The sequence below is a fragment of the Petromyzon marinus genome, chromosome 9 (assembly GCF_048934315.1).
Source record: "Petromyzon marinus isolate PM22_M1 ecotype Great Lakes invasive population chromosome 9, UKy_Petmar_22M1.pri1.0, whole genome shotgun sequence".
Classification (NCBI taxonomy): Eukaryota; Metazoa; Chordata; class Hyperoartia; order Petromyzontiformes; family Petromyzontidae; genus Petromyzon; species Petromyzon marinus.
In genome coordinates this window covers 11,150,800-11,170,041 of record NC_133675.1, presented here as the reverse complement: position 1 = coordinate 11,170,041, position 19,242 = coordinate 11,150,800, and the positions used below count along the sequence as shown (strand labels likewise).

The 19,242-nt window shown below is 46.1% G+C and overlaps 1 protein-coding gene across 1 annotated transcript; it reads left to right on the top strand.

Annotated features, from left to right (window-relative positions):
• Positions 1 to 1,257: 1,257 nt before the first annotated feature.
• Positions 1,258 to 17,156, top strand: LOC116940544 (phosphatidylinositol 4-kinase type 2-alpha-like). Its single transcript, XM_032950500.2, has 9 exons — positions 1,258 to 2,493; positions 7,936 to 8,136; positions 8,423 to 8,554; positions 9,827 to 9,980; positions 10,763 to 10,818; positions 11,286 to 11,385; positions 11,824 to 11,957; positions 12,909 to 12,968; positions 13,566 to 17,156. The coding sequence occupies exons 1-9, from the start codon at positions 1,777 to 1,779 to the stop codon at positions 13,713 to 13,715; spliced, it is 1,704 nt and encodes a 567-aa protein (XP_032806391.1). The 5' UTR covers positions 1,258 to 1,776; the 3' UTR covers positions 13,716 to 17,156.
• Positions 17,157 to 19,242: the final 2,086 nt, after the last annotated feature.

Below are 19,242 nucleotides of genomic sequence, written 5' to 3'. Positions count from 1 at the left end.
AGCGACACCACACCGCTACTTTTGACGCAGTCATCTGTACGTGTGTTGTGGAACTTATTTTTCACCGTATGTAGCCAATCGTGCTAATCGGTGGGTTGCGGGATCTCGCTACTGGACATCTGTGAAAACGAGCTTCATCGTTCATTGGATTCCTCCAGCGTGAATAAATATTCTTGTTCTGGCTCGACCACCTGGACATAAAATTACAGCTGTTGCTCCGCATCAACATCATCCACACGAAAAGTCAAAGGCAATTATGGCTAAGAATTCTTTATCATTATCGCCACGATCCATGGGGCAAGATAGTTCGTAGGTAACCGCTGCATATTTCGTCATTTGTTTCCACTTTCTATATTTGAAGTTTTCGTGACTGCAGGGATCCATACCAAAGAGTGTTTCCACTTTGTCTCGTGCCAATATGCTCCAAATAACCCATAGCGTGGTTGTGAATTACCGGTGACCAAAATTGAATTTACCCAGAAATGTCATCCCCTTGTCGGTGCTTCCCACATTACAGACCAATTCGGACCTCGTTGGTTATTTTGTGCCATTATAAATCTCAACGTTCATCCTACAAAGTCCCATTACAAGGGAGAAACGCAAACAAATCGACGTGTTTTTGTTGCCCGTACTGAAACGGCTGTACGCCGCATGGACCTGAAAACTCAAATTTCCCTGAACAGGGACACGACGGGCTAAACCGTACGGGTTCACGCGATTCTGTTCACCGGTGACCAGAAAAATCGCTTTCTCGAACGCGCGCACGCACACAGCAGACAGAGAGAGAGAGGCTGAGGGGATACTGTGGGGGGCGCTGTGGGGGGCACTGGGGGGGCGCTGTGGGGGGCACTGTGGGGGGCACTGGGGCTGCTGTGGGGGGCGCCGTGTGGATGCTGGGGGGCGCTGTGGGAGGACGCTGTGGGAGGGGAGGTGTCACTGGGGGGGACGCTGTGAGGGCCGCTGGGGGCGCTGTGGGAGGACGCTGTGGGGGGGGTATCACTGGGGGGGGGGGGGTGTCGTGTGGACGCCGTGAGGGCCGCTGGGGGGCGCTGTGAGGTGACCGCGACACCGCCCCCCCCCGGAGCCCCCCGCCCCGTGCGGCCGACGTGACGCGCGCCGGCGCGTCAGCTGATCGCGATCAGCTGACGCGCCGCGAGCCTCTGAGCGGCGAGCGGAAGTGGCGACGCGAGGCGCGGGTTTGCTGCAAGGGGGGCGGGGTAAGGGGGCGGGGCGGGGTAAGGGGGCGGGGCTGTGGTGGTGGTGGTGGGTGGGGTCACACCGCTCGCTTCGCCTGCCGCTGCCACTGTGTGGTGTGTCGGTCCGCGCAGTTGTTATCACGCACAGGGTGTGGATGATACACACACACACACCGATATAGTAATCGTTGTTTAGTCGGGTGTTTGTACGGGGTGAGGTGGCGGGCAGGCGGGCGGGTATAATGTTTGATTGTCCCAGTAAAGCTTCCTGTTAGAATGCCGCTGTTCACGATGTTGGTTTGGTCGATGTTGATGCAGATGGAACGTGCCATAGGGGGATAGAAAGACGCGTGTGTATTGTGGAGGTGTGGGAGTTGTCGGGGTGGAAGCCACCGCTAAGCGGATTATTAAGTCTGCTGCGGCCTCCCAAAGCGAAACGAGAAGCCGGACGGGGCAGCCTTAGGCCACAGAGGGACTGTCAACAACATCAACAACATCAACAACATCAACAACAACAACATTGTCAACAACATCTTCAGCATCTTCATCAGCAGCAGCGAGAAGAAGGCCAAGAGTGAACATGGACGAAGCCGGCGACGGCAGCGCGGAACGGGAACCGTCGGTCGACAAAGACCACGGATGGGATGAAGGACTTTCTTCGGACCACCGTGACCATCTACAACAGCCACATGGTAATGAACAACACGATGAACAACAACAACAACAACACGATGAACAACAACAACACAATCACCAGCAGCAGCAACAACCCGATCGTCAACAACAACAACCATACGACCAGCAGCAACTCCAAGATCATCAACTTCACCAGGGCGATCATCCGACAGAGCATCGCGATGGTCCACTACAGCACGACCATCAACAACAACAGCATCAACAACAACAACCTGAACCGCAGCAGCATCATCACCAGCAGCAGCACGAGTACGACGAACTCCACGGTCACAGCCACGACCACGACGACGTCCACTTCCAACCAGATAACAACGACCACGTTCACCGCGACCACTTTCACCGCCACCCGCCGGGATTCCCCGTGCGCCTCGTCGCCGGCTCCGACTCGAGTGCCGACGGGGAGAGGCAGCCGTTGCTGTCGCCCCAACACCGCCGGGGCAGTCGCGGCGTGGAGCCGGCGAGCCTCGTCAACGTCTTCCCGCGCGACCCCGAGTTCACCAAAGTGATGGGCGACGTGGAGGCGGCCGTGGACGCTGGCGTGTACCCAGAGAGGATCCTGCAAGGCTCGAGCGGCAGCTACTTTGTCAAGGACATCAGCGGGGTGAGGGGTTGGTTGTGCGTCGTGGGTGTGTGTGTCGTCGACGACGACGACGTACCCTGGCGTGGTGTGTGGTCAACATCGCCACTGGGGAGACAAAGGCGGCCGGGCGTGAGGCTGGCACACCCACACCCCCCCCCACCCTCGTGCCGGCCTTCATAGGTGCTCGCTATAACGGCACTTGCCCCGACAGTCTGTTATGGCTGTACGCTGGGTTTGCCTTTGCCATATGTTCAGTGTGTGGCCTGTTTGTGTAGTGCTGTGCGACATGTACGCGGAGCGTCTAGACGTGCGGGTCTGTGGCCTGCGTCATTTGTCAAGTCTGTGGTGTTTGTCGTGTTGTGCGGTGAGTTACGGAGTGTGTGTGGTCATGTGTGGGTGTTGGGTTTGTGTGTGATGTGTGTTGTCACATGTTCAATTGTGGGAATGGTTGGTGTGTCACGTGTGTCGTGTTTAGTGTGGTGTGTCGTGTGTGTGTGGTATTTGTCACGTACGTGTCGGCTTCGTTGTCTGTGGGGTGTGCCACGCGTGTGCTGTGTCACGCGTGTGCTGTGTCATGTGAGTTGTGTGCAATGTGTATCGTGTTTTAGTGTATGTGATGCGTAGTATGCCATGTGTCACGTTACACGACGTGGCTTGTGAAGATTTCGATCTGGATGAGCAACGCGACAGTTGTGACGTTAACCCATTTGTCAAAGCATTCAAGACCAATTTCGGCCCAATTATTTTGTCCCCTGTCTGAGAGAGGCCGCAAACCCGAATAGAGATCACAGTGATTGATGGGTTGACTAATTAGCACCAAGGGTAGAACCGAAGGTTGAATGGAAAGTGGCGGTTAAGTGTACATATAGGGCATCTGAGGAAAACATGTTAGCAGACATGTACCCAGTAAACATACAGTGTTGGGACAACTTTGACATGTGCCAACGTTGGCCCAACGTTCCTTGTTTACAGAGTGGGTATTATAGGCTGCTGTGGAACCTCGCTGTGGCCAGCACGAGGCAGTGGAAAACAGCCAATTATTGTACCGTACTATGTCCCCATAGTTCATAGTTCATTTATATTGGTATAGCCCTGTGAGCCATTCGGCTCTTGAATCGGGTGCAACCGCAACAAACCTATGTTCACCGCCTTCACCAACCACACGGCGTGGGGAGTATCTCATCCAGCAGTGGATTGACGAAAGGGCCGTGTGTGTAATGTGAGCGTGGTGTCATGCATTGCGTATGTACGATGCCGTGTCTGTGATTGTGTACACTTTGTGGTGTCATGTGTATTTGTATATGTCACATGTTGTCTTGTGCAGTGGGTGTTGTGGATGTGGTGGTGTAGTTTGTGAGGAAAAAACATGAGGAATGCACAACGGCAGACAAGTTATATATTGTATCAGCCCCTTCTGGCCATGTACGTGTGTCTGTAGCCCAACTTTGGTGATGACATTTTGTGGGTCCAAAGTTTGATCAACTGAGAGTTGATTTTAACTTTTTTTTTGAATGGCGAGACAAATGGAGGTCTGTTTATTTTATGACTCGATGCTCCACGAGAAGGCAAAATCGGTTTTCATGCACTTGCTGGTATTGCGTTTTGTGTAGATGGAGTGGTGCCATGAATAAATCCGAGCAACCCAGGCAGTTACAGTACGGTGAATTGTTAAACAAGTCTGGCGCAGCACTTGTTTTGACACTTTGGGTGTCATCAGCAGAGTTAGCTTGTTTAGATAAATGCCGAATAATATTGGTCTGGAAAGTCCATCATTGGCCGATGGAATAAACTATTTCATGTAATGAGATTAATGAGACAATTGTTTTTTTGTTAAAGATTACCCATAATGCTCCACAACTAATGCACAATGAGCATTCCAACATTAATGGTGAAGTACAGCACATTAACTCACTTGCCGCTTTGTACTTTTGACTTGTGCAATGCATACATAAAAATTAGTTAATAATTCAGAAAACTTGAGCAAAAAAGCTACAAAATTGTGCTGTAAAATGAATATTGGTCAAAGAGCAAGGCGTGGAGAATTGCTTTAAAACATCAAGATAATTGCATCTGTAGGCTTGCACGGGTTACACACAGTTCTGACTAGCTGATGTGGGAATATGGGCTGAGTGGATGCAAGTGACTTAAAGTGAAGGAGGGGTTTGGTTGTGCAGCTTCTCAAGGCCCAAAGCAATGTTACCACATCAATCCGGCGCAGAGATACATCGAGCCAGAGTTAATACACCCCAGTGAATCAATGGCAGGAACTGGTGCTGAGTATGCTTTCACGAGGCATGGCAGCAACCACGCATGCACCTTCCCAATAACACATTCACGTTTTCTTTATTAATTTGTTGTGTTTTTTTATATTAGTCTTGTTACAAATGTGGCTGGATTTGTCTCATCAGCAGTATAGTCTGTGGTTGTGGGAGAATTCTTGAAACTGTTGGTTGTTTAAGGTGATTATGAGATGCCCCCGAGCACAGACGTTTATATGCTGCAGTGGCTGCAGTCAGAGCAACTGCACTGTATTTTACAAATGATTGCAGATAGATGTTTTGGTTCAATAGTTCTGTACAATGCAATAGGGGATTTACATTTAAGAGTGTTAGAACACCGTGGTTTGTGAATTATTCACGACACATTTGGTCGTAGTACGTTTATCCTGTGAAGCAATGCTGGTTTATATCTCAAAGAAATGTGATTATTCATATGCGTGCACAATTCTGCCACAAACCACTTCTGTATTAAACAAAACATTAAGGAACTGCGTTGGAATTGGTGGACAACAATAAACCTAGATAACTTAACACATCATTAACACTGCCTTGTACAACAACAAAATGTATACAGTACTGAAACTATTTTGGTCAATGGTCCTACTTCAGAGCAGACAGAGGGCAGCAGAGCAGTTGGCTGACTTCCATTTGGAGATCATACCTTAAACCCGAGGGTCCTGAGAAAACTGGTTGGAGACCAAAGCAACAACATTTACAATCCACAATATTTACAATCTTGTAAATGTGGATGTGCTTCCAACACACTGGTGTGCTGTACTAGTAATGAATTGGCATGTTCTGTTTCCGTGACAAACCTTATGAATTGGCTCTGTTGGTTGGTGGTGGGTTTAACGACATTTATATTTACACGATCTAATCCCCAAAAACCTATATTATGGATGATATTGGTCGCAAAAGCCTCCATGTTAAACTGCCTCTGCAAAGGACTCATGGAAATCTAGAATTTCTAGTTTTTCCTGATTGTAGAATGGACTTGAAACTCAACACAGTTCGAGCAAAGTATGTCAACAACAGAAGGGCCACCTTTCAATAAAGCAGGTTGAAAGTGTGCAATCTTTACGAACGAAGATTATTTGCTTCCTCATATGTGTACATAATGTGTGTAAAGTCTGTGCTGCAGCTCGATGTAATTCTACATATATATTCCTGATTTGTAAATGTTTAAGCAGTCCAAGCACAGTGTTTTTTTCTTGACTCGGCGTGAATGGCGAAAGTGCAGTTCTACATTAGTCGAAGTTGATGACGCAGATAATGCTTTAGGTACCCGGTCATCTTTTCACCTTGGCGATAACCAACTCAAGCCGCTTTAATGGCATTAACAAATATGTTTCGTCTGGTTACAAGTGTCAAAGTGTACAAATACCATTTTTTTCCATTTACTTTATGCCAGTACCTTTGTACTTGGATAGAATCAGTCAATCTGCTAAGCTTCGGGATGGCCGATAGATGCTGGATTGCAAGCCATGCTCACATCCACCAGAAATAGAACTCGAATGATCATAAATTTAACATTTGGTGCAAATGTGAGTGTGCAGTACAGATATTTTTGTATTGTAAAGAGCACCTAAAAATTATCAGTTTTTATAAAGCGTCATTCATGCAAACTGCATCTCACACCACTATACAATCCGCAACACAAAGAGGTGCATGTATATTAATGTTTTCAGCCAAACTTAGCATGTGAACATTTACGCCGATTGAAGTCACAGACATGATTTGACATTGATATCGCGCCGTGTGTGGCGAGACATCTCAGAGTGTTGTACATCGCAGCTTATTTCAACACATTTGAAAGGACACCCCTAGCGCCAGCTTGCCCCTGTGCCGGTACAGGTTGACTCAGCACCTGGCCAGCAATCGGGCATTAGTCTGGCAGTAGGGGGGCGATGATTGCTATGTATGATCTCTACGGCCAAACAAATATAAACACTAAACCATTGCAGAATACTGTGCTTTTATATATATAAAGCTATTTTTTGCATGAATAATTTTAATGGTAGCTTGTGATAGCCTCAAGGCAGCCACAGATTTAGGATGCTGTCCGTGCAAACCACTGTGATGAATGTGCTCCATATATAGGCAGCATGTCTAAATAAATTAATTGAAAGTGTACAATAAATAAATATTTCAATTGGATGGTTTTAAACAAAGCTGAAGACTCATTTCATTGTCAAATTATGAAAAAGTACATTTCAGTATCTTGATACAGTGGTTTACGAAATATAACATGTACATCTTTGTTACCTAATTATGTGCAATTTTAAACACTGTAGGGTAACAATCACTATTTACATTATCATATTTGTGTACTATGAAGAAGAGCCATTGCCCAAAATGTCACCTATTACTAAAAAAAAATATTTTACGGCAGTGTTATTGACGAATAATGATAATTAGAGGTTTTTCTTCTCGTTTATGGAACTCTTAAACATGTTTTACTGAAGGCAATGTATGTGAAAGCATTGATAACTAAATGTGCAAAAACCGTTCTAAAGTTAATAGATTTTTGTGGAAAAATGTTGTGTGGACATGGAATGTGGTGCCATGCAGTGAAAAGCCACACTTCATTTTTACAATTAAATCAGGCATGTCTGATGGCTTCTCCAAGTCGCGTATCTATAATAAAAACACACCAAGGCTCTAATAGGGTTTTCCCCCTTTTTTCTGGCAACAAAACTGACACCTTTTGCAAGGACTCATGTTAACATTAACCACAATACTTGCAGTCAAATGCAAACAAAAAACAATACTCTGATAATGTATGCATTGTCCTTGAAACTGATTGGTCCACACCAGAGGCAGCTTTCTTAGAGCCTAGTCTCAATCAGTTTCAAGGACAATGCATACATTATCAGAGTATTGTTTTTTGTTTGCATTTGACTGCAAATATTGTGGTTAATGTTAACATGATTCCTTGCAAAAGGTGTCAGTTTTGTTGCCAGAAAAAAGGGGGAAAACCCTATTAGCATATTTTGGTACTGGCAAAGGAGGCCTCATGACACCAAGGCTCGTGCCTTTATTCAACATGAAATATCAAGTTTATTCTTCAGGCGAATCTCATTTTCCATTTGTGGATTGTATGTATGGATGTTGAGCCTCTTTTGCGTCGTGTGTAGCCAACCGTGCTAATCTGATGTGCGGGTTGCGTCCTGTGCATCACCAGAAAGTGGTTGGGGTGTTCAAGCCTAAGGATGAGGAACCGTACGGACACCTGAACCCCAAGTGGACCAAGTGGGTTCACAAAAACTGCTGCCCATGCTGCTTTGGCCGTGGCTGCCTGGTGCCCAACCACGGCTACCTCTCCGAGGCTGGCGCCAGCCTCGTGGACCAGAAGCTTGAGCTGAACGTGGTCCCCAAAACCAAGGTAGAGTCGGTTAATTTCAGGAATTCCTCCTGAAAAGGGAGTCTTAAGACTCAATGAGACTGTTATGGATAAATAAGTTAGGTTATAAATTAAATCACTTTGTACCTTACTAACTGTTACGGACAAAATATACACCTCTGATATTCTATAATTGACGAAGGGCTCGCGTTTTATTTCGGAGTGACTTTGACGTTAACGATCGTTCCTTCTTGGCTGCCCAGTGTTGTACGCGCATTGAATGTAAAACACGTTGCACACCGTGCCGGCGCTTGATGTTCCCCCACAGGTGGTGCACCTGGCATGCAAGACGTTTTACTATGGGCCAATCGACCGCTGCAAGTCTCAGGGAAAGAAGTTCACCATGGAGAAGATTCCATCCGTCGGGCGCATGTTTCGGAGGGTGGGATTGCCGCCCAAGGTAAACGCATTTAGGCAGACGGCTGCCTGTGTTAATGACCGGGAAAGAGTTGCTGCTGGCATGTCACACATTAGAAAACTGATCATCATCAGCAGCAGCAGCAGCAGCAATGATCTCCACTGCTCGACAAAGGCCTCGTCACGTCGCCATCGTTGATGGCCCTGCGATGCCAAAATCCATCTTGCTCCCACACATCTCATCACTCCACCTTGCCAGTGGTTGACCTCTTGAACATGTTCTGCATTTCTTCACCAGTCTCATACAACTTAAATCCAATTAAGCAATTGCTTTTTGTTGCTGTCTGACGCCACTGTGATTTGTAAGCCAGCAGTCAAGTTTGATAAATTACTCAGAATTTACTTTATTGGGAAATACCATGCAACAAAATGTTCCCACCTACTGGCAGATTAAGGGCTCAACTTTGCAGGCTGGTGCTGTGTTCACCTTACACATAGACAGCTCCCACCTAGGGATGGGGTGGGGTCCCCTTAGCTAGAACTGCCACAGGGCACCTCGAATCGCCCTGTATGGAAAGCTCGGTATAGAATCCAAATGGTGACGACGATAATGCCGATGTTTACATTATGAGACCTCCTTTGCCAGTAACAAGATATAGGAATAGGTTTTACCCTTTTAACTGGCACAAAAACTGACACCTTTATTGAAGGCATCATGTTTGCAATAACCACAACACAAGCAGTCAAAATGCAAACAAAAAAGACAACTCTGATAATAATATGCACTGTCCTTGAATTTGATTGGTCCACACCCGAGACAGCTTTTCTTAGAGCCTAGTCTCTATTGGTGTTGAACCAGAAGACGCCAAAAGGCGTACAACTCAAAAACAGCGCACTATCAGAGTATTGAGGGCTCGGGGTGAGCATTTACATTATGGTTAAAACCTATTCCTATATCTTGTTACTGGCAAAGGAGGTCTCATAATGTAAATGCTCACCCCGAGCCCTCATTACTCTGATAGTGCGCTGTTTTTGAGTTGTACGCCTTTTGGCGTCTTCTGGTCCAACACCAATGGAGACTAGGCTCTAAGAAAAGCTGTCTCGGGTGTGGACCAATTAAATTCAAGGACAGTGCATATTATTATCAGAGTTGTCTTTTTTGTTTGCATTTTGACTGCTTGTGTTGTGGTTATTGCAAACATGATGCCTTGAATAAAGGTGTCAGTTTTTGTGCCAGTTAAAAGGGTAAAACCTATTCCCAATGCCGATGTTGTTGTAACGTAAGGATTCGCTTCGGGGACACTGCACACGGCAGGTGGGCTCGCTTCAGCTCTTCGTGGACGGCTACAAGGACGCCGACTTCTGGCTGCGGAGGTTCGAGACGGAGCCACTGCCCGAGAACACGCGCAAGCAATTCCAGCTGCAGTTCGAAAGGCTCGTGGTCCTCGACTACATCATACGCAACACAGGTGCGCGGCCGTGGGCGCTCATGGCGCCGACCAGGAGAGCGTTGCTTACCGCATCATGGCCGCGTTGGTGTTTTTCATCAACCAGTCGCTCCGCACGGAGGGCGGATAGCAACCCTTTTGTTCATGACTGGGAACAGTTGCGGGTGGCACGTCACACGTAAGAGTAAAGTTCATTATTATCGGCCATTACCTGGTCACCGAGTCGCCCCACTCTTGCATGGTCATTTTGTTCCTGTATTCGAGTTCAATTCCGTGTTGTATGTATTATGTTGAACTTCTTTCGCGCCTTACATAGCCAACCGTGCTAATCGGAGGTGTGAAATCGGAGTGTTGATTGGCATCCACCCGATGTGAATGGGAAATGACAATATGTATGGTTCGTGTACAGCCCTTTTGTCAATCCACTGCTGTATGAGTGCAACCCCACTCAATGTCAATCGTTGGGGTTATGTGACTGTACTTGACCCACTTCATTCACTGTGGATTGGTGAAAGCAAGGAGTGTAGAATAAAGTACTTTATTCTCAGATGCAAGGTGTTATAGACTTCGGCTAGTTTTGAGTATTACCCCCTCATATAGAGGTGGGTTTTCTCCAGGTACTCCAGTTTCCTCAAACATGCTTAACAATTGTTTAACAGAATTTGTTAAACATCCCAATGGAGCACCCTCCTGTAAAAGACATCTGAGACTCAGTGAAGCTTTACTATTATCTACAGCTGTCGTGAAAAAAATGAACTTTTGCGAAGTATTTAAACTGCCGTCTGATTGTCTCTTATTTCCAGACAGAGGCAACGACAACTGGCTCATTAAGTACGACTGCCCCGTCTCTGACAACCGCGTGAGTGGCCACGGCACTGGACCATCATCATCAACATTGCCAGCACATATCACACACACTGCACCGATAGCGTGGTTCTTACGCACACCTATTGAATTTCAGGGTCATATTCCAGAGGATTGCATTTTCTATTGGACTGATGGGGATCTTAATGTAGAATTGTAGACTGATCCTGCCCCATGAGTGAACCCAATCAACCCTCCGGGCCTATGTGTGTGGCAAATCTCAGCACTCTAGCACTTCAAAAAATCGTCACACATCATAATCACTCAGTCCATTGGAATTATCTACACGGATGTTATGTTGCTAATATTGGCCTTTATTGTGGAAGATCCCTAGGCTTAACTCATTTGCACCCTGAATTTTGCAGCGGCAACATAGCAAATTGTCTAAAAGAATTGTCTCATCTGCACATCCTTGATCGATGAGTTGGTAGTTGGTTCCTAGCTCCGCCTGTCTCATTACAGGACTCGGACTGGCTGATGGTGAAGGAGCCTGTAATAAAGATCGCTGCTATTGACAATGGCTTGGCATTCCCTTTCAAGCACCCGGACTCGTGGAGAGCTTGTGAGTACGGGCGTTCGCACTTAACTCCTGACAGGCTGCACTTCAGCTGCTGTTGCTTCTAGTGTCGCAAACTACGCATGTAGCAAGGCATTGACGCTTACATTAAAATGTGTTGTTGCATTCACTATCATCGGCCACGATCTATCCACTGCTAGATGGAGCCCCCTGCCCAGCCCCCACAAGTTGTCACCATCGATAACAGTCCTGCAATGTAGCGATCCCACCTGTCCCTTGCACATGAATTTATTTCATTGCTTCACCTCTTTCATGGACCTCCTCTCAGATACGTTCCCTGTTTAATGCTGCACTGACCAGCGGTGGTGAATTAAGGTTAAATAACGCACATGACCGACACGGTGCGAGGAAGCCTTCATCCAGCAGTGGATTGCCAACAAAGAGCCCACATAATCTTGTTGATGGTGTCTGTTATCGCCGCAGATCCGTTTTACTGGGCTTGGCTACCCCAGGCCAAGGTGCAGTTCTCACAAGAGATCCGGGAGCTGGTGCTGCCAAAGCTGGAGGACACGAGCTTTGTGCAGGACCTCTGCCACGATCTCTTTGACCTGTGCAAGGTTGGTTATGGAAAGGCTGTACGTGGCTCATGCAACATAGACAATCACGACGGACAAATGCTTGCGATGTTTTATAAGGGCTATGAAGCCAGCAATGGTGCTAGTTAGCCCAAGATCTTCTATTACGCTATCAAATTTCTGGTCATAAAAAATATGATTGTGGCTTACTGATTGTCTGACATGAAGTATAATAACATTTTAGATGGCTAAAAAGCTGATATTTGGTACAATATAGTCACACCTATACTTATAATCTGAAAAATCCATTAACCAAATAATTGGAGCCTCTTGAAATATTAAGGCTTTACTCAGAGCAGGGCCAGTATAAAGTCCTCCAATGCTTTACTCTCACGCGGAACACTTAAAACTCTAATCTTCCCATCATCAGTGTCCAAATAATTTGCTTCTCATTGGGTATGGCACAAAAGTGAAAGTAAAACAGTTATAGCTTGCTACCAGTTAGCGATGTAATTGCAAGACAAAAGCATGGGTATTAGGTGCGGTGAAGAAAAGGTGTCATTTGAAAAAACAGCATGAACCTGCTGCATGTGAACATTTAGAAACTGTAAAAGCTCAAGTGACAGTTGTGTTCCATTGCAGGTTGTGTGTCCCGTGCTGCTAACAGGTGCTCGCTAACAGCACTTGCCCCAACAGTCTTTCAAGGCTATATGGGGGATCTTCGTATTTGTCTTTATTTGTGCCCCGTGCTGCGATTCCTCTACCACGGAAGTTACCGTAGACTTACACATGCACATGTGACGTTACATTTGTTGTAATTTTCTTTAAAAAGTATCTGAGATTAAATAGCGTAGAATATTGTACGCATTTTTTAATCGGTCGCATGAAATTTCAAATTACTGCAATTACAGCTTAAAATTATGTTGTTGAAAAGGAAACCTCTACGCAAATTCTGTTTGTTACGATCTAACCACAGACTTGTTCATTTTGCAGGATGACAAAGGCTTTGATAAACACACCTTCGATAAGCAGATGTCAGTCATGAGAGGCCAGGTAGGTGCTGTTCATGAATCGATTTGTAATCTCTCACAGTAGCAATAATAATATTTAGGTTTTACGTAGCATAATGCATGCAACTGCATCACACGCTACGCTCTGACATCCGCAAACACAGGCACATATATTAATGTGTTTTCGGCCAATTACTGAGTGTTTATACATGTGGGAGAACACCTGAGCACCTAGCGAAAAACCCACGCGTGCAAAGGGGCAGCACTCTATCCTGTATAGATTGGACAGATAATAGTCCACGTTTGTTGTACCACTTTCTTGAATACAATGTGTAAGAATCGATGCTTTGTATGTCTTATATGTTTTGGGTTTACTTCACCACTGCCGCGACTAGTGTACGCTACATTCACCGGTATGTAAAAAAAAAACAAGTTGTGTGGTGTGTATATCGTTTATATAGGGATGTGATGTTGCATAACGAGTGGTCTAGTGTCCACAATGCAACAACATTGCATTTTTAGAGCAAAAACCATTGATAATATAATCATACATAACACTCACAATACTCATATCGCAACAGTATTGATTTTCAATGATCATTGTATTCACAAACGCATTGTCGCCTTGCGCACGCAACAGATCATGAACCTTGAACGAGCGTTGCACGAAGGCAAGACGCCCCTGGACCTTGTCAACATGCCACACATTGTCGTGGAGTCGGCCTCTCGCTCACGAAGCACCAGCTTCATCCAGATCATCCGCAGCAAGCCCTTCTTCTCATCCTGGTGACCGCAGCCGCCCCATCACGACGCACGTTATCTGCCACCACTGCTCCTCCATGCCCTCCCCTTCTGCCCTTCCCCCCCCCAACTAATGGCACGGATGCCACAGAAGCAGCATCCTTCTTGCCTATGCATTCCCAGCGCAAGCTAAAGTGCCGTGTGGCGCGCACGATTGCACCTTGCCAGGCGGCGTCGTTAATAGGTGGAGCCCATTAGTGGAGGGATGCCCCCGCTCTCCTGGTAAATTTGTCCTGGAGAAATGGTCGCGCCAGGTTTAATTCTCGTGCGTGCGGAAAGGGCGTGGGTCATCCTGAGGACCACACAGTTGTGGCACCAAACCCGGTGAATACGAGCGCTTAGCAGGGCTGGGGTATACAGGTTTTGTTAACGATGAGGACAAATAGTCTGAAATCCTTACAGCAATTCAGTAGGATACTGATGCAATTTGGATCTACCGAGCATCTAAATATGACTGCATGTCAAGATGCTCTGCAATGTAGAGGTCATTCACATCACGGGGACCACCAAAATGAAGATTTATGTTTAAGGTCAGCAGCAATCGCAATAACTTGGTTAAGAGAGGCAGTCAGTCCTAGACAGAGGAGAAGATGAAGGTCTTGAGTCTGGACTCAGCAGCAGGGAGTTTGGGTGGCAGGGTGGCACAGTGTGCCTCACAGCAAGAAGGGCCTGGGTTTGTTTCTTGACTCGGGCGCCTTTGTATGTTGAGTTTTTTTTATGTTCTCCCTCTGTTCTGCATGGATCTCGTCTGGGTTCTCTGATTTTCCTCCAGTGACTAAAATACTACACAATGGAACTGATATTGGTCGAACATGCCAAAGCTGAATATTACATGTACAATACTCAATTCGGATCACACAGCAGCAACAAGCCCCCGACTGCGAAAGCTTGGCAGGACCCTCCTGAAAAGAATTGAGACTCGGTGAGTCTTCTCTGGGTAAACTAGCAGCACAAATGGCCATAGGGAAATCCTCCCACTCTCTGTCTCTGTTGGCTTTGTCAGACAATCGGCTCCACTGTTTTTTTTTACCAAATGCATACCTTCAAATAACCTTCATGTGGTCACCACGCATATGGATTTGGCGAGTGTAGCATGGACGGTTAGTATAGAGAAGTGTTTGAAAATGTAAAAAAAATAAGTTTTTGCAATTCCTTCCGCATAATCTGTTGTGCCGCCTGCATCTGTCATTGGCACTTTCGCTATTGCACCACTGTTTGATTTAGAGTTACTCTTAAATGCACATGTTTCTTTGGAGTTCTTGAATATTACACTTCGGTGGCCTGCAGTTTTGCCAGTGAAAAGACATTTTGTCTGCTGTTCACCAATTGGCAGACCTATAGAATGTATGCAAGGCTATCCGGCCTTAGGCAAGACAAATAGTTTTGTATTACACTTGATTTTAAACAATGTTGGATACAGACCCCAGGTAATAGTATATGTGCCTGGTACTTGTATTTTTTTTTGTTTCCGCAAGTTTTTGTTGGATTCAATGCAAATATTTAAATGATTTAGTCATAATGATATAAATGTGTCCACGGTGATTCATTTAAAAGGTCCACCACGTGCGATAGAATTCTGGGTTTGTGCCACCGCACTGATTGGACGTCCAGCACAGTCCACATTTGCAGGACAACCAAAAACATCGAAGAGCGTGATGACGCTCACCGCATGTGAAACGTCATTTATCATTGGCAACGGGATGAGAGCCTGCGCCGCTATATTGATAGGTGTCGACAGATATTCTTCTTGAGGACACTTGAGATTGGCATTGGGAGGTGAGCTTATTTTGTAACAAGAAAAAAGTTAATTTACATTTTGCCGCATCTTAATTTGTTCACGGCGTTTCTCAGTGTGGCCTTGTATTTGAAATTAGCATTACTGACTACATGTTTACATGTATGCACAGTCAACATTAATTATAAACGTATTTAGTTTGCCTGTATTGCATCGTTGAGGGCTGGTTAAAAAAAAATCTGTCCAAGTGTGGAACTTGATAGTGAATGTGCGTTACAGTTTTGAGTTCCTCTTATCGGCCATGTTCAACACAGGCGCTGCTATACTTGAGTTCAACTACATGTCCTCGTGTGCGTTTTAAGAAACAGCCCTGCTTTGAGATGTTATGTTATTAATCGCAAGGACATTCAAACGTTCAAACAAAAAACTGACAAAACATTTGTGATTCGTGTTTTTTTTTCCTTTTTTATGTTTTCGGAAATGACGATAGAAAAAAATATTGTTTGCCGCAGTGTTTTAGTCACACAGGAAGGATGTGAAAAGATATTTGGTAATGAGATAATTTCGTCATGTTACACTAAGCCAGAGGTTCTCGGCCTATGGCATGACAGCCCCCCCCCTCAAGAACACTGGTCTCCCCAACGCCCTCACAATTATTTAGTGTTGCGCAGTATTATGTAGTCTGCAATGCGGGGCTGGCGTTCCCCAGAGGTTCCGTTTGCGCATCATAAATTATTCCAGCCCCGTATTCCTACCGTAGCCTGTACAAACACCCCCCGCTGAGAGGCGTTGATGCCCTACTGGGGGCTGGAGGAGGGTGTTGACTCACGGGTTGGAGAACCTCTGCACTCAGCAAATCGTGATTAGATCCATGCGTCACAGTCAATTACCAATCGTTCTAATTGCATTCAAATTATGTGCTAATGTTCAATGCAGGCTGATGGTGAGCGGGGGGGGGGGGGGGGAAACGTGAAATTGGAAGGAAAAAGCAGAAACAATTCATGATATGGCAAAAAACGTGAACAAAAAAACCCCCAATCAACATTTGAATAAAACAGCAGCCTTGAATTGTAACCACTCATTTATTAATTAAAAACCTTTGGCCATTGGGTAGGGCAGCTACATAATAAAATGAAATTTGAACAGAAAATTTCACCTTTAAATATCTTAACATTCAAGAGATGTGAAAATGTAACTTCAAATGTGCTGACAATATGGCACGTGTTCCTCTAAAGATATTGCTTGAATTGTAATTTTTTTTGCATCCGTTGAGTTACGCAAATGGACGCTTATGGCACGAGTCCTCTGCTTACGTGAATGGTGTAAGACTTTTGCTTAGGATTACCTTTGTTTTTGCTGTTGTCTTCTTTATTATTACTACTACTGTGTTGTCTGAAAGAGCTCGGTTAATTAGTGACTGCAGTTTACGAGGGTTTTTTGTTTAACGATGAGCCACGTCGCACCGTGGTTCAATGTGGCGATGGAATAGCCCGTCGAATGCACTTGAATATCCGCGTTGTGAATGACGCGAGCTGACCCTTGCCTGGCAGCCTCCACCACCCCGCACGGGCCGCGGGACGCGCGGTCGAGATTCGAGCCGCCCTTGATGACCCCCCCCCCCCGTCATCGATGTGTGTTGCGCGCTTCCATAACGTCCGTCAATAAAAACGTGACAGCTGAGCTGGCCTCACTTAACGCACGCGCTGAGCTGCATTGGCTTCCGGTTGCTGAACGAATACATTATGAGGTCGCACTCATTACACACGCAGTGCTTGCCGTAAATGAACAATAATAAATTGCTGATGTCACACAGAACATAAACGATCACGTGAACTCCGCTCGTCCTCACAGCAGCGGATTTTGACGAACCGTCGGAACAAAGACGCTCACTGCATCGCGTGCTTTCAGATGCGCTTATACGGCCGTCTGGAACGCTCTTCCCGATATGAGGAAGCCACTGGAGCGATGCACTTTTAAACCTAGACTGAAAAATAGTTTCTTTAGAGCTACTTTTTTGTGTTTAGTTTGTCCTTCCCCCACACCTCCGATTTGCATGGTTTGGTTACGTACGGTGCGAAAGAAGTTCAACATACATAGTGAATTGACCCCATAGAGTTGCATTCTATACGAGTGAGGAACCTTTTCCTTCATGGGGGCTGAATTGGACTTTTAGTTGTCAATAAAGTTTAATCACACCAGGACTGTACACTGATGGAAAAGAATACATTTCAACTTGTCAAGTACACAATATTCGCTCATTTGTAGAGAAAAGAGAATTCGGAGGAATGGCAGACAAGTGGGAAGGCAGCAACGCAATGATCCAGTGCTAACCATAGCTCAAGCTCTGTGGTCCTCCATATATTAAATAATTATCGGACATTTAATCATTGTTTGCATGTGTATTTGTTCTACCACCTCTCCTGGCAAGCCAGAGCGTGGCACACTCAATACTCACGGGAAGGGAGTTTAACAACATTTGTGTGATATGCCCACCCTCGCCTTTACAGTGTTGGATTACAGGCTTGCTCTACCAGTGATGTACTGCCATCTGCTGCGCACAATGTACCCTGGGCGCTTTAGCAGAGCATATACGGTGATGTACTGCCATCTGCTGCGCACAATGTACCCTGGGCGCTTTAGCAGAGCATATACGAACGATACAATAATAAAAGCGATTTGATGACAATCTGGAGTCTGAGAGGGAACTAGAAACTAATTTTATATTGATTTGAAGCTTTCGTGACTGCAAGAATCCATACTATTTGGTTATTTTGGTAAAGTCACGTTGGTAGAAAAAATAATAGATCAAGGCATTTCGATCGCAATACAAGCAACCGTCTTCACCTGAAGACGGTTGCTTGTGTTGCGACCGTCTTCACCTGAAGACGGTTGCTTGTGTTGCGATCGAAACGTCGTGATCTATTATTTTTTCTACCTGCATGACTTTGCCGAAAGAACCAAAGAGGATAACTTTATATTACCAAGTCAGGCCCACTGAGCTATGTAGCTCTTTTTCAGAAGCGACCCGACCACAAATGATGGCTCAACGAAGTGGCTTATGTGAACATTTATACTGGTAGGACACGTAATGGACTGGAAACCCAACCGGGATTAATTCACAGGAGGCAGGGGATTCATTGTGTATGTCTGTGGATGTCTGTCCACGTGTATCCGGACACCCGGATATATAACAAATGCGCTCCTAGTGGGCATTACTGGTAGGAAACGTAGTGGACTGGAAGCCCAACCGGGATTAATTCACAGAAGACAGGGGATTAATTGTGGATGTCTGTCCACGTGTATCCGGACACCCGGATAAAATGGGAGGGGTGGGGCTGGGTGGAGAGGGGAGGGTGGGGAGGGGCTGGGTGGGGAGGGTGGGGAGGGGCTGGGTGGGGAGGGTGGGGAGGGGCTGAGTGGGAGGGATGGGCTGGGTGGGAGGGGTGGGGGATGAGAGGGGTGGGGCTGGGTGGGGAGGGGCTGGTCACCCCGTGGTGCCCTTATAAAACTCAACGTTTAACCTACTCACGCCGGCTTGTGCCCGCCCTCAGTCGGGAATATTTGCGGAATACACCACGTGGTGCCGCCGTTGACCCTGGCCATTGACCGAGCAACCCAACGTTCCTACCAGCTCCCTCCGCAGGAATGTGTTAGCAGCCAAATACTCTTAAACCCACGTTGTTGATTCTAAATGTGGAGGGGAAAACCAGAGTACCCGGAGAAAAATCCACGCGACCATGGGGAGAACTCCAAATATACAGCCGTCAGGGTTGGGATCTAA

Bases quoted from the DNA above. Each gene is read 5' to 3' on its own strand.
- LOC116940544 (XM_032950500.2), top strand. From the start codon at position 1,777: ATGGACGAAGCCGGCGACGGCAGCGCGGAACGGGAACCGTCGGTCGAC. The intron at 9,981-10,762 runs GTGCGCGGCCGT...TCTTATTTCCAG, and splicing joins CTACATCATACGCAACACAG to ACAGAGGCAACGACAACTGG. The intron at 12,969-13,565 runs GTAGGTGCTGTT...CGCACGCAACAG, and splicing joins TGTCAGTCATGAGAGGCCAG to ATCATGAACCTTGAACGAGC.